The 15,913-nt window shown below is 38.5% G+C and overlaps 1 protein-coding gene across 3 annotated transcripts in view; it reads right to left on the bottom strand.

The window, feature by feature from the left end:
- Positions 1 to 15,913, bottom strand: part of HIBADH (3-hydroxyisobutyrate dehydrogenase) — a 122,997-nt gene that overhangs the window by 17,465 nt on the left and 89,619 nt on the right. For all 3 annotated transcript variants that reach the window (XR_003094720.1, XM_025207423.1, XM_006026468.3), the window contains exons 5-7: positions 8,776 to 8,909; positions 8,129 to 8,205; positions 1,213 to 1,369 (exon numbers count right to left, since the gene is read on the bottom strand). Coding sequence is in view for 2 of the 3 variants with exons in the window: in XM_025207423.1 (XP_025063208.1) it covers positions 1,213 to 1,369; positions 8,129 to 8,205; positions 8,776 to 8,909 (368 nt within the window). In the remaining variant the exon portion in view is untranslated. The remainder of the gene's footprint in view (positions 1 to 1,212; positions 1,370 to 8,128; positions 8,206 to 8,775; positions 8,910 to 15,913) is intronic.

Here is a 15,913-nt window from a genome sequence, read left to right as displayed (position 1 = left end):
AGTGCTGACCAACCACCTGCAGCTGCCACGGGCAGCGCTGGTTGCGGCCAGTGGGGATCGCAGACCACCCGCAGATGCCACCGGTGTCGACAGCGGGGTGGCGAGTGGCAACCACCCACAGGTGCTGCACCACCACGCTTAGGGGGTGCACGTGCACCTACATGCACCCCCTATGCATCCCCCCTGACATGCAGGTTCATGTGGACGTGCCCACTGAAATCAATAGATATATGTGGATTTAAACAAGCTGATGATCTGATGTATACAAGAGCTAGATTTTTATTATATGTAGACTCTAGGGTTAAATATAGACAGTCAAAAAGCCTGAGGCTGAATCAATTAAATCTTTGTAGGTTAGTCTAAGCCACGTAGATTGAACTGATAATCAAGTGAACAGACATTCACTTTGATTCTGGAAATTCAGCCAGAAGGCAAGGGGTACTAGAACATGCCTCCATGCTTGGCTGGAGCACACAGCTTGGGCCAAGACTAGCCCACCCACTCTGTGAGGGGCTGGGTTTGTAGGGAAGGTGCAAAACATCCTGGGATGTTGTGGGGACTGAGTTAACTTGAACCTGGCGGGGATTTGGGACAGAAGTTCAATAAACCAATTTAACCTAAATCAGTTAAGCTTGATACTACATCCATACAGGTTTAACTTAAACTGGTTTTGGCCATTATGAACGCAGTTTATGTGCACTGAGCTTCTGTTGTGTTACAGATTTGAACCAGTTTCAGATCACTTATATCTGTTTGTGTGTAATGTCTGTCCCTAGCCTAGTTGACAAGGACTTTCTGCTAATAAGTAAGTTCAATCTCAAAGAAAGCAAACATAGCCTTGCACTGAGGCATTGTGAAGTGTAGAGTGCTAGCACTAATTTACTCTGTTGTAACATACTGTAGGAGACAGCTCCTTACAAGTATAGTCACGCTTATCAAAAACTCAGCTGATAATTTGGAGCTACTGTTATAGGTACAGCATGATCCACATATGCACAAAATTCCCAATATTTTTCACAATTTCATCTTCGAGAAAAATATCCCATTCCATCCAGAAGTCTATTAGAAGGCATATGGATAAAAACGACTAAGCTAGTAGGATATTTTGGTGGAACGCAGGTACAACAGAGAAAAAAAATGTTATTTTGTTTATTTTGACAAACAAGGAGACATTATTTTTTGTACTTATACATAAGGTTTATATGTACATACCTTAGCCATGAGTGTTGTTCCAAAGCCACCTTGGTAGTTATTAGCAGAAGGTACTCCTTCCATTACTCCTGGAACAGGATTGTAAGTGTCACTTGACCAGCAACGACCTGAGCTCATATTTAGGATTTTGGCCAGCAGTTTTGGGTCAAGCCCTAACCTGTCAAAGGTCAAGGAAGAGAAGTGTTAATGTCAAAATGCACAAGATATGGGTGACTTGTTTTATATGTTAGGACCACACCATCATTTCTCTCCCTTTATTATAAGTCATGAAAAATGATAGAGTATTGATATTGGGGGTTGGGATGACCTACCTTAAATTAAAGAGCATCTATCTACCATTTAAGCAATAAGCTTTCAGCTCATGCTTTCTGCACTAGGCAAAGACCCTTCCACCTAGCAATTCTGAAAATGAAGGCAAAATAAAAGATCCTCTGAGAATACCACTTCTCTTGTACATCAATTGCTAAAAGGACAGATGGTATTGGCACAACTGATCTTCATATGCCTTTCCTCAAAATGCTATTCTTTAAGAATTTACCAACGACATCAAAACAAGGTTTTAGTAGATAAATAGTCATTACATTACAGAAGTATTTATGCTACTGAATGGATGGGTATGTATGTATATGAAACCAATATAAAGCAAGCAACAAATGATACTGAAAAACATAAATGCTATTAAAAATGTAAATGCTATGTTGTTCACATCTGCATCTTCTTTTAAATCTTCATTATACATTCTTGCTTATGAAGCAAGTCTGTATGGAACTGTGACATATGCTCTCTATCTATTCACAGACATGCATTATAGTTCTGGGTCAACTGCTGATAAGGTTACTGATCCTGATAAAACAAAGCTTGTCCAAGCAGAAACATCATTTGTTCTATCACTGAGCTGATGGCACAAGCTAGTGTTCAATGTGGACTTTAAAGAAATGCACTCATGACATTACTTTAAATACAGTAAGTTTTTAATCCTGTTACAATTTTATGTTTTTATTAAAATTGAGTTGCAAATATAGTTTTATGTGAACTGCATTTATATCAGTGATGGGTGCCAATAGTTTTGAGAGATTTTACGTCTTTTCCATTTTTTCCCCTTTTTGGAGAATGAAAAGAGAAGAGACAATTCTCTCTTAATACTAATGCAAACAGAGCATTTTTTTAGAAAAGATTTCACAACTTACTGTAGTCACATACTTCCTGCTGGAGGGGGAGGGGGGAGGAGGGAGATAAGCTAAATGCAAAACAAGTTTCATATCATAATTCCAAGTCAGTTTCAGCTTCACAGCAAGAGAAACTTCCTTCTCTTCGTACTAGTTCTTATCTTTTCTGTGACAATAACCGATAACCAAGGCTTATGAAATAATGCTAGGAATTTCTGGTTGCAGATGAAATATTTAAATATGATATTAAAGCTCATTATAAATGGAATACTGGCTACTTTAATAAGCAATATTTATTTCATCAGTAATTCTTTGTATGTAAAACAGCACTTAATATGGTGGATCCTAAAGTCCAGATACTGCTCTCTTGGCTATCTGGCTGGAAATATTTATTTTCTATTTTTCCCAATAAAAAACTCTTTTTCTAAGATGCCTTTTAGAATTACCACTGTCAGTTCTATATTTATGGCCTAATGCAAACATTTCAGTGAAGTCAACAAAAAGCCTCCTGCCGACTTAGAATCTAGGCTGTATTGCCCTACCCAATCTTTTCCTTTCCCTTCTTTATGATTTTGATTCTTTCAATTATTTTAAGGTTGTTGGGGTTTTTTTTTTGTTTTTTGTTTTTAAAAGAAGAGGGCTCCCTGGCACCACTTCATTTTAATCTTCTGCTATAGGGCATCCAAGGCCTTAAAAGAAGTACTTTGTGAATAGAATTACTGTGACTGCTTCACTAAAACAGTCTGTACATTGGAGTACCAACTAAAAACAACGTTTGGAACATGTTACTCCTGATCTTTCACACACAGGTATTGCACTCTCATCCAAACAGAGCACTTAAGTGCATGTGGGGGTGGGTGTATACATGTGCGCACACTACACAGGATAATGCTTTCAGCAGTAAAGCACCTCCTCATATCACAACTGGTAGCACCCAGTAAATCCTAACTATAGCTTTTAGTGGAGTTTATGCTGTACAACTAGGGGCTGGCAAAAGGGAGAGCAGAGTATTACAAAATACATAGAATCCTAGCCCTGAAAATGAATATTGTCCCAAAAGCATTCCAAATCAGTTCTGTGAACAAAAATCAGTTTGAAAATAGATGTACTGTATATACTTAATATATTTTCAGCATTAAGTATAAAAAGGAAAATGTAAAAATAAATTTTGCTCAGCATGGGAGAAAAAAGGCCGTGTCAGTTTAAATCTCTGCTTTTCGAACTTCAATGCTCTTACCCACCATTCTCGTCAGGAGACCTGAGCTACTTTTTTTCTCTTTCAGCAAGTGTATCATTAAAAAGAGCAAGTTAGAAGTGTTTTGCATTTCATCTTTCTGAGAATTCATCTACTGGTGCATATATAACTGACAGTTAAAATTAGACATGTATTAAAATCAGTTACTGAAGAAGTCCTCTGTCTTCCACTGTGCCCAAAGCTTGTAATGGGCTGAAACCAGCTAGAATATACAGTAATTGTCATTCAGCGAGAGTCTATCCTAGAAAGTCATGCTTCAGTGGAGAAGACTGAGTTTCCATTTGAAATCAACAAATTAATCCAAGACAGGTATCTGAAAGGGCAAGTTTAATAGGAAGCAGCTACTGCGCTCTCAACCATGATAAAATGTTATTGCTGTTTCCCTGTAAATTGGCTGGGAACATATGATATTTTCTGCATAAGAGCTCCATTGCTGTTCAAGGGATATACTGCTCAAGCTATCAAAATGATGACAGTCTGTCAGTCCCCATAATAACTTGCCACTGGATGTGGTAAGAGTATGGGTACGCGTGTGTGCATTTACAATTGCCAAAATGTTCTTCCGTATAAACAGAGAAAGAAACCAGTCTCTTAACATTATTTATAACATAACAGAAAAACAATATCTGTGTCAAATTAATGCTTCTTCAACAAAAATCCTAAAAACCTGCAATAGATAAAAAGATCTGGATAAAATAAGAACAAATCAAAACCACTGTTCAAAACTACAACCCATTCTTTTAAGGTTCAAAATAATTATTTACTTTAATATTTTCACAAACTTCTCCCCAGTTTCAGTCAAGAGCAGAAAGAAAAAAAAAAAGTGACATTCCATGAGAAAGGTAATTCATATGCTACTGCCTAAATAAGGCCAAGGAATGAACTTGAGAGATTTTCAGGCTGAAATGCCCTGGATGAGGCATATGGAAACTTTCAAATCATTATTCAGACAGAACCTTTTGAGACTTGCTCATCACCAATAGAAATGCATTTTTCATTGCGGATTTCATCATCCGAGTGCCTGGAGAGGACTATTAAGAATCTCACAGAGCTTGATCGTGCATTTAGATATAGCCCCCATGTTGAGGGTAGCAGAGTCACACAACTGCAGAAGACACTCTACAAGGAATTCTGTCATGACACCCCTTCCAAAACTTCCCAGGATACGGTGTACGCCCACTGCTGCAGCCTTCTTGGCAGAAATATAAAGAAGCTAAACATACAAACTGTATTATGATACTGTACTATTTTTATGGAAGTTAGTTACTACTGAGGAATTGTGAGTGCTACTTGTATTGTATTATGAATATTTCTACCATTTTTTTTCAAATTGAGTACATAGCCCAAAATGAAAACAGTAGCAGACAGTTATTTTAGTGATTAGAGAGACAACTACAAAAAATATCTGTATAGGAAAATGAAAGAGCTGCTGCACTGCTTGAAAATGCTGCAATGGTGCTATAGCTCATTAACATAACCAAAAAGAAGGTGTTTACAGATTCTATTAAGCTTAAGTAAACTGCCTGTTTGTTTTTGCAATACACTATGTTGCATGCAGACAGCTTGTCTATTTATGTAGTATGCATGAGCACATACCAGCAACAGTTTCATAAAATTAAAGAGGAGTCTACATTCATGTGGGAAGGATGTTTAAATAGCTGGACAATCTAAGGTTGCTAGATCTCCATTTACACAAGTTTATGATAATGATCTGGCTTATTTCTCAACTGAATATTTTGAATGGAAAACTACAGATCTGATGTTGCAAAGTGCCGAGTACCTTTTCATGGCAGTCTACGTTTCATGGAATCAGGTTCCAAACTTTTCCCTTTATTATATACAGTCCTTAGTTTTGACATTTTTTTTTAAATTTAAAAATGTCCTTATTTATAAGTAATGAACATTCCAGCTATCTAGACATAAAGATAGAAATAAAAAAAAATAGAAGGCCACTTCCATCTCCCTCTTTCTCTTTTAAGTTTAAAAATAATCTTGATTAGGTTTTAGGATGTTTTTGCTAGTGGCCAATTTCTCTTTTATTACTGGAATTGTATCCATGTCTATCAAAAATATAGATGCAACAATCATTTTTTTGTTCAAAGAAACATATAAATTCTTAGCAGCTATAAATTATTAAAACTTCCAGCAAACTTTCAGGCCATTAACAAACTTATATCACCTTGATAAATCAGGTTACATTTTTTAATTGGTCTATCCTAGCCCTTACAATAACTGGTTGGGTTTATCTACTAAAACTTGCAAGTTTTATTGTGTTTGAGCATTTCTGTGAGCAACTGAGTTAGAATACATGATAATGACTACAATTTAATGGCCAGATTAAAGTTGGACAAATTATATTTGATATCATGTCAATTAAATGCACTTAAGCCTAGAGACAAGTAGTTAGTCATGTTAGTCTGAAGTCAGGGCACAGTGGCAATTTAAAGACCAACTCATTCAGAAAGGCATACACTCTGCTAGGCAATAGCCTACTTAGTCAGATGCTATAAAACTTGGCTGTAAAAGTAGGCAAATTATTTTGGATGACAATAGCATCATATTTAGTACCATCATATTTGAACTAGATGTCACACTGGGTTAATGCATGCAAAACTTTCACCTGTGGAATTATAAGTAGATAGGTACTCTCTTACGAGCTTGACCCAAAGCCCATTAAAATACAGTGGAAAGAGTCCCATTTACTTCAAAGGGTTTTGGATTAGGATCTATATAACAAAGCCCAATATGGTTTAGTATGAGGTGCAGTTTCTCCTAAAAGAATACTCAGAATAGGAATAATCAGAGGCTGCCAATCAGGAATGAGCTGCATGACCAGTGCTGTGGGGCAAGAAATCTGGCACTCAAATGCTATGAAAACATCAAGTTTTATATAATCCAAACACAACCAAAATGCTCCAAAGAACAAAAATAAGATGGAATTTGAAAATCCAGACACAAGCTACAGTGGTTACAGACACCAATTAGTTTTGCCTGGGATTTTGGTGCCAGGCATTTAAAAAAAAAAATCACCCCTAGAAATATGGAGAAAAGTATAATGAGAAATCAGTTGCACATGACTTCATTAAGTGAACGCTGACTAAAAACTGACTATGATACAAGCTTTACACCATAGTGAATTACAATAGTTGCATACAACCGTACTGCTTTTATAATAGCTTGATGCAGATACGCTTCACTATCTTACAGACGCTCAATTTTAAAATGTAAATAGTACAGGATATTGATAAACCAATTAGCACTGATGCAAAGCAAATTCCTCTTTTATCTCAATTACAACATGACAACTTAATAGGTCAAGATAGTCTAACATCTGAGACAAGGGCAATTCAATAAAACAACCGCATCTTGATATGGTAATTAAGAGGAAATGTGAATCCATTACCCTGCCTTGTGAGTGTGCACATGCATGTGTATACTTGCTTCTCAATTTAAATAATCTAATGCCCTGTTACAGTTTTTAAATTTTTTGTCAACCTCAGAGTAGCACATTCTTTGAAGTGACACATTGACAACATCTGCAGTTTTTGATGCAAAGTCATAAGAGTGTGTCTATAGAGATAAATAAAAACTATGTATTTATAAATTTATCTCAGAAGCAAGGACTTCATCATAGATAAATCTGCAAACTGTATTATGCAAGCTTGAGAAAGAAAAGTATTGCTAAATTTAATTAAAAGTTGGCTTACATGCAAGTGAATATGAAATAAAATTTAGGAAGTGTTAAATACACACACACAACCCAAATCGCTTAAAAATGGAAGGAAAATTGCTGCTTAAGTAAACTGTTTCAATGTTACTGTTTACAACTTAGATACATCATCTATTGTAGACAGATCAGTCCTCTTACAACAGGAAACTGTTTAAGCAAAGTAATAGAATCTACATTGGATTTTTCACAAGGAAATATTGTGGTGAGCATGACAAACTACAGCAGTTAAGTTTGACAGGAGGGTAAATTGTCTTTTTATGACTGCATCCTAATTTCTATTGAGATACTGTATACACAAATGCTAGCAGTTTCTTTTTAGAATTTGTTTTGAACAATATTTAACATAGGCAAATAAAGCCAAATGGAGCTATGTGGAAACATAACATTGAGAGAGACTCTATATTAGCTTTTGCTTCAAGTAAAACTACTTCCATGTTATCTCAGTACATCTACATATAGTGAGCATATCGTGTATTGCATCGTAATAGAGGAAACTGACGTATAAAATACAGTACAAGTTTAGAGGGAAAATATAATATTTTATAGCCACTGCAAAGAACATTCCTGTTCTCATGAGTCCTACTTTTGGTTAAATAAACGAGCCCTGTTACATTCTAATAACAGAACACTTCTAAATTTTTTTTCTGCCAGAATCTCATCTATGCCATCTGATCGTTATTCTCTCACTATAGAAAAGTCCACCAGCACAGAACATAGACACTGCTATTATAAAAAACCAAAAAAACCAAACAAAATCTAACAAACCTGATTCCAAGATTCATAGCTTCAGCAGTTCCAATCATACTGATAGCTAAGAGCATGTTGTTGCAGATCTTGGCTGCCTGAAAATAAATTAAATAACCAGTGAGCTCAATTTTCATGTAGGTATCTTGTAGGAATTTTCTTCACCCAGCTCCAGTAGAGTTGTGACTGAAGATATTCAGACAGCCTCTCCCTAAAGGTAACACCAGAAGAGTACTCTAGCATTAAGGCAATGGAGGCTGAGCTATGGCTTCTTCACCCACTGGGAAACTTTTTTTTTTTTTGTTGGCCCAGTAACTCAATTTGTAATACTTCAAATGTAGTGGTTACTTTCAGACGACACCATAAATCTGCTACTATGATACAAATTAAAAGAAAGTTAAAAAAAAGTGTTGGCCGAAATTCTTAACAAGCCAAACTGATAAAATAGTTTACTTGCTTTAGTTTAGATGTGTAATTTAATGTATTTTATTCTGGTAAAAGAATCAGCAAACAAACAAAAAGATTCAGAAATGATAATGGCTTTAACTGTGGATTCTGGAACCAAATAACTTATTGTGAGGTATATTACTGGGAATAGGATTAGAATGGAAAAACAAAATAAGGAAAAGGCCAGACTGACTGCATAACAAATACTTTGCAAGCATTACCTGTCCAGTTCCAACCTCTCCACAATATACCACATTGGAACCCATGCATGTCAGCAACTCTTTGGCAGCATCAAACTCTTGTTCCACTCCACCAACCATGAAAGTAAGGTTTCCAGCTCGAGCGGCTCCAACTCCTAAATCAAGACAACATAAGATGCAGCACTTTTAAGGAAAAGAACTTATTTATGTAGGCCCTGATCAGGCACTGCCTGCACATACTTACTGTCTGTTGCATGCGTGAACAGATCAAATTCATTTAATGGAGAAAGAAGGTTGAATAAAGTTATTATTCAACCTTATATTGAATAAGAACATAAGAGTGCTTATATCTTTACAGGATCAAGAATTTAAATTCCTGAATGTCTATTGATGAAACATATGCAAACCCAACTCTAAATTCATCTAAAAGGATTGGGGAGCTTTATTTTTTAAACACTTAAATGCTGAGAAAGAAAATAAGGTCATAAATAATATTATGTGACATTCAGAATTTGAATTTTGCATCATTTTTATTTGATTAAAATAATGACCATTTGATGGAATGTTGCATACCTCCAAATACCTCTATGGAAAGCATCTAAAGAAATGGCTATTTTAGCATTTAAAAACCATATCAGTATCTTACTGCTATGAAGTTTTTGTTACTCAAAAATGAAACTGCTTTTTATAAGAACTATTAGTACCTTAAGCACACCTTCTAAAATGGTTTGTTTTCAACCATGCTTAAATCCAAACACAGAGAAGCCAAAATAAAAGCTTGCTCTCCAGTTCATCAGCAGAGCTTCACTTCATTACAAATGTCGCATGCTGCTAATCTCAAAAACAGAAGTTCCTTTTCCCCTCTATTTGGGGAAATTGAGGCCAATATTTCTATACATAATTTACAACAAAAAGAGAACCTCAAAACTTTTTAACAGACTGAGAAAAAAATTCTTAACATCCCTAACATTTACAGTTTCCTTTCTGTAAATATGTCCTATTTTTAATACCCAGGGACAGCATTATAGATCTAGAACCACTAAATGGAAAAAATAATCAAGATTTATCCTATGATACTTAGCATCAAGATTAAATGCTCTGTTCTAGAAAAGAATTCTAATGGCACTTTGAATTACATCCTTAGTCACCACCTCCACCTTCCCACCAACTTATTTTAATGGATGAAACTGCTAGGTGAATTTGGCCCAACGATACCACTTGGAAAATGAGATTAATACCTTATCTTTCCTACTTATTTAGTAATACATCTACAAAGCTAGGCACCATAAATTTCTGTGTTATGCATCAAACCTTGGCCTATTAGGACAGTCAGCTGCAAGTAATGGCCTACTTTTGAATTTAATGTATTCAACCAGTTCCAATGCTTTTCCAAAAAGGCCAGATGAGACTATTCATTTTTCTTCCACACTGCAAATTACTTTGTTCTGCAGTAACAACAACTCTCTCCCTCAGTTAAGGTTGGTACTATGATTAACCAATTAGCTAGGATGATAGCTATTATCAAATGATTATACTGAAGTGGTACCCTGAGATCTAAGTGGGATCAGGCTTCATTGTGCTAGATGTTGTACAATCACATGCAACAATGCAGTTCAAATATTAAACAAATGAGCATAACCTTTGGAGAAAAACCCCAAAACCTGACAAAGCAATCAATTAAGTTAATTTATTAAAATTATACTCCATTTAAATTGGAAGCTCTGTTTACATTTTCCCCACTAAATGAAAATTTCATAAAAAGTAATCAAACTACTATCAACACAGTAGTTTGGATCATCCAACCATATGTCCAAATCACTGTAGTAACATAAAGGTGTTCATGGTCTAATAGCAGTATATTAACTGAACAAAAACAACCATAATAATAATTCAAACAAATTAAATAAATGACCTTCCCCCTGCAAGTGCTGAGGATGCCCAGACAAGGAAGCTGGTATCTTTACACAATATAGTGGTCAGGGTTCAGCATCACAGGTTGGACTACCTTTGTTATGTGGAGCCCACCTCTGCAGAAACTACCAACATCAGCACCAGAGAATTTGGAGTAGAGGCTGCCAGATTTTTATTTAAAAATAAAACATTGCAAAATTTTTCAAGGCATGCACTCCACATTCCTCCACTGCAAAGAATTTTCCAACAGAGGTGAGAGGTAAGGGACACAATACAGGCTGTCCAAGTGCAGTGCTAGAGTCACTCCTCAGCCTTGGAAGAAGGATTCCTCTCTGATTTCTTTCTCCAGGTAACTTCTTATGCCCAACCCTGAAACCTAGGATAGGCACAGAAACTTAGATTTGGACCCCAAACAAACCAGACCATTGTCAGCTCTTCGACCACTGATTTTTCATGCTCAATGACTGCACAGATCACTACATTAATAAAAATGCAGTATTTTTAATTCCGTTCCCCCAATGTTTTTATTCAAACCACATAACAGCCTTTACCACTAATCCTGTGATCTGACCTGCAGCAAATTAAGTAGACAATTTAAGTCAAAGCTTACAAACAAAATCCAGTACTATCCATCATAGGTCAATAGCCTTGTATCTAGATTACAGACTGCTAAATAGCTTCAGAGACTCATTTATTAGAGCAAAATTAATGCTGACAATAGTTTTCAGCTGGTTAATCTTTTGACAGCTGTACTCTCTCACTTGTTCAAACACTTACATTTCAAGTAAAAAAAAATAAATTAGTTAAGCAAAAAGAAAAGAAAAGAGCAATTTGTTGTGCAATGTAGAAGTCTTCGAAACATTTCTACTTTAAAACAACCCCCCCCCCACTAAAAGCTAAAAAAACCCCATTTCCATCATGGTGGGTTTTTCCATCAAAATTTCCTACCAATTCTCAGCTGGTGGAAACAAAGAGTAAGCCAACATACATCTAGTGCTGACAATTAAAAAAAGAAAAGTGAGGAAATGCAGCCAATCTAACCTTGAAAAAAAATTTCAGCTGCAAACAGAAGATAGAAGGTTGCATCCAGCAAGTAGGACCACTCATTTTACTTCAATATTTTGGAATACAGTAGATCACCACCACTATAGCCCAAGATGGAGCTGTCAAAAGCTCACACTACATGAGTAAAGGAAAAAGGAGGAGGAACAATGGCATGAGTCACCATTATATTTTCTGTCTACTGAGGTGCATCTTATGCTTGTTAAAGTATTATTTATGTATCCCTATTAGAGAGAAAATTTCAGGTGCATCTTCAGGATTATTCTGCTCCTGCAGAGACCTGCAAACTTCTTCTCTTCTATTTATAAAATTACGGGAGTGGCCTCTGAGACAGTATTTGTTATTAGCACAGGTTCGTGCTTGTGTCCCCTGTAGGAAGAAAAGATTTAAGTTGCAGTCCCACAACAGTTTTGTCTAGCATGGTGCCTTATGACCCTGTGAACCCTTAATGAAGTCTTGCTAGCAGACTGCAAAATACAAATCAGTGGCCACCAAGCTAGTACAGCATCCCACCCTGTTTGTATATTACTGTACGGCCGTAGGACAATTTGTGTGACCAGACCCTGGAATAGACTCCCAGCAGGCGTGGTGCAGGCACAAAAGGAGACTGGACACATGCCTTGCTGGGGTTATTTGACCCCAGCAGTCTTTCCTACCCAGAGCAGAGGGGCTAGACCCGATGATCACATGAGGTCCTTTCCAGCTCCAAACTTCTGTGAATCTGTGACTGGAAGAGTGGGAACAGAGCTAGAGCAATGAAAATACCATATTTACTTGAGCAGAAGACAAGGTTTCTTTCCCCAATCACCACTGGGGAAAAAAATCTCGTTTTACATTCACATACAAAAGAAACCCCATTAAATACAGTCTATCATTAAACTACTGCCAAAAGCAGCATGCGCTCAGTAATGGAAGGCAACCAGGAAGTTGACTAAATGAAGCCAATGCTGAGCATGACTATAAAACGCATGGCCCATATTGGACAAATACAGGCCTCCAGGCCTGGGGCTTGTACATAGGATGTCTGCCTGGTTTTGGAAAGTATCTGAATCCCCAGACTGATAGGTCTGAGAAGGAGAATACTTGCCTGGTAGTAGAGCCACAAAGACTTATACAATTGTACTCTGCTTAGTCAAATTTTGGAACTTTACTGTTGGGCTATGCCTAATTGAATTTGGAACTGATTTGTCCTTGAAAACCAGATTAAAATAATATTATATAATTATACAATATAAAATCTTGTGTGTAATATATAGATATAGGATATAATATATAATCGATAGATAGATAGATAGATCCTACCACAAGGCTAGTTTAGGGAAGCCATCTGAAGAAGAAGTGGTAGTGCCCATTGTGCACAGTCCCCCTCAGCACTGACTTTTCAAAGTCATGTTGAGCCACTAAATTGAATATAATTCAGCTTTCTCTTCACTCCCACAGCTGAGCTGCACCTTTCTTTCTCATTTCCAATGACTCCTGTTTCTTTATCAGCCTTAAATGTCTGGCAGACATCAGATGGAGCCCCTAGCAGTTCACCCAGAATCGCTGTTGTCCCCTCAGACTGTCACCTATGATTGATGTAGCCCTGCCCTCCTTGAGGTGGAGCCAGACCAGTTTGCCTTGCGCCTCATCTGCATATATGTGGGGGCTAATTAGCATATGGATCCTTTGTTGGGAAGGGAGGGCGATCTGGAGTACACAAGTACTGAGCACTGCTGAACTGCAGGGTCACCATTGCTTGAAACACTGTTGACTCAGTGGGGGCTCAGAGCAATGATAACTCAAGAGTAGAACCTCCCAACTTCATGGCAGCTCCTTAAGTCTTGCTGGTTCCCCCGTACACCCTCCCTTGCTGATTGGTAGAGGGACCTGGTCATGAACGCCACGTGCCCCTGGCGGCTGGGGGGGCACAGTGAGCTTTGGCAGGCAGCGGCAGGGCAGTCGGCAACATGAGCATGGCGGTGACAAGTGTGGAGCTGCTGCAGGCAGCTACAGTGCTGATGGCAGTGGGGGGGTGGTGGTGAGTGCCAACCAGTGGTCGATCACTACCCGCAGATGCTGCCAGCAGTGGCCAGTGGCAATTGCAGACGCCGCCAGCAGTGTCAGCAGCGGGGGGGCGGGGACAGTGAGCACCGACTTCCTGCAGTGACCGACACTGCTGGCGGCACCTTTTTGTAAGGGTGTACTGCCATACTCAGGGGGTGCACATGCACCCGCTATGCATCGCCAATGGGCCCCGTCACTCGCTCCTGATTGGCAGGGAGGTGGAAACTGCAGTTTTAAATATGGAGCTATTTTTACCTCCTGGCTAGTCAGCAGCAAGCAGCAAGGCCACTGGGGTTCCTCAGCCAATCAGCAACTGGGGCGGGGGGGGGGAGGATGGACATGCAACAGAACTTGCAAGATTAAAAGGAGCTGCCGTGAATTTGGTAAGTCCCTAATCATGGGCCTTTTGGCTTACGGCTAATATCATGCATAGTTTGTACTGTATATAAAGTAGGTAAAGCGCTGCTTAATAGTGTTTATAGAGTACCTATGCAAAAACTTGCAGCAATTAAAAAAAAATAAAAGGTAAAATGTATCACTTCTAGATAAACTAAGTCTATGTGTACCTGTAGTAATTTGCCTGTGTATTAATTACTATAGGTATGTTTATTTTAATGTTAGTGTTTTCAAACTTGTCTCTTACTTCCATGTGCTCAGGAAGAGCAGGATCTAACAGGAAGGAGTGGGGGAAGGGACTGCAGGGGAAAGACATTGGAGAGGCAAGAGTAAGGGGGCTACATGACCTCCCAGATTTAAATTTTCCCTGCTGTACCAGTGGAAGGGAGTCAAATTCAAGGTAAACCTCCAATAATTAGATTGTATACCTAGAAAATTATAACAAATTTATATATTTTCCATATATAGAATCTAATTGTTGGGGGGGGGGGTCATCTTATATTTGAGTAAATATACTGTGTGTATCAATATATTGTGTACATGTACACACACACACACACACACACACAGTTGCTATATAACAACAAAAATTATTTAACAAATTCAGACAATTCAATGCTATTGAAAGATGCTGGCCCAGGTGAATTTTTAGAAGAATGGGCAGAGCCACCTAGGATAAAAAGCCAATCCTTCTCAAACAGGAAAAAGACTAGAGCTGAAATTCTCTATTTGTACACAAGAGGAGGTACAAATAATATTACACGTTAAGATGCTATGTATAGCCATCTATTGAAATAGCCCCTGAGATTAGAATTACTACAGTCTCTTTGATTCTCTCTGTGAGCTGGATGAGGGGCATGGTGCCAGCCTGCTGTCTGGATCAGGCGACAGACTGGCCCCCCATTCCAGGTCCAGCCACAGTGTATGTTGCTTGCAGTGCTCATGCCAGCTCCAGCCCCAAGCACTGCACGCAGCATGTGCCAGCTTTGGCCCTGCATGTAGCACACGGCATGTGCACCAGTGCAAGAAAACACACTACATGTGATGTGCAGGACTGGTCTGGGGGCACACACGGCATGGGGTGCCCACACCATACTGACCCAGCATACTGGATCTGACCTGGAGGACCAGTTTATCAGCCCAATATGGACCAGCCCCACACCCAGTGTGTAGAACCAGATGGATATGGGCACCACAGGCTCCAGCCCTGACTTTTTCCCCCTGTATCTGGCATGGGTAGCTGGTCTGTGGGCTCAAACTGGGCTGGCCCCAGATCTAGCATTCAGGGTCAGTCCAGCATGGGTGCTGCATGCAGTGCACACCCTAGACTGCCCGTGCACTGTATACAGCCCACAGCACTCAGGGCCAGGGTCAATGCATGTGGGACATAAGGCTGTCAGAAACACACAGGCAGCACTGCAGTTGGATGATAGGGCTCTATGGGCCAGATTTTTGATGCCCCTGCTCTATAGGGATTGTTAGTAGTATAATCAACAATGTAAAATCTGGTAACAGACACATCCACAAAAACCTGGACACCAATTCACTGAGGATATAGAGCCTTCAGATCATCATGTTTTATTAAAACTCTTACAGCATTTGAGACCCTGAAGAATCCTGACGTGTGTATGTGAGCTCCTGGCAGTGTACTTTTTCCAGTTCTAATGCAAGACTTTTGCCATCAGGCTGGCAGTCATAACTGTATTTTGATTACAGCCGGTTTGTTTATTATTAAGAATATGAA

The sequence above is a fragment of the Alligator sinensis genome, unplaced genomic scaffold (assembly GCF_000455745.1).
Source record: "Alligator sinensis unplaced genomic scaffold, ASM45574v1 scaffold29_2, whole genome shotgun sequence".
Lineage (NCBI taxonomy): Eukaryota > Metazoa > Chordata > Crocodylia > Alligatoridae > Alligator > Alligator sinensis.
This window is presented reverse-complemented; position numbering and strand designations above follow the sequence as displayed.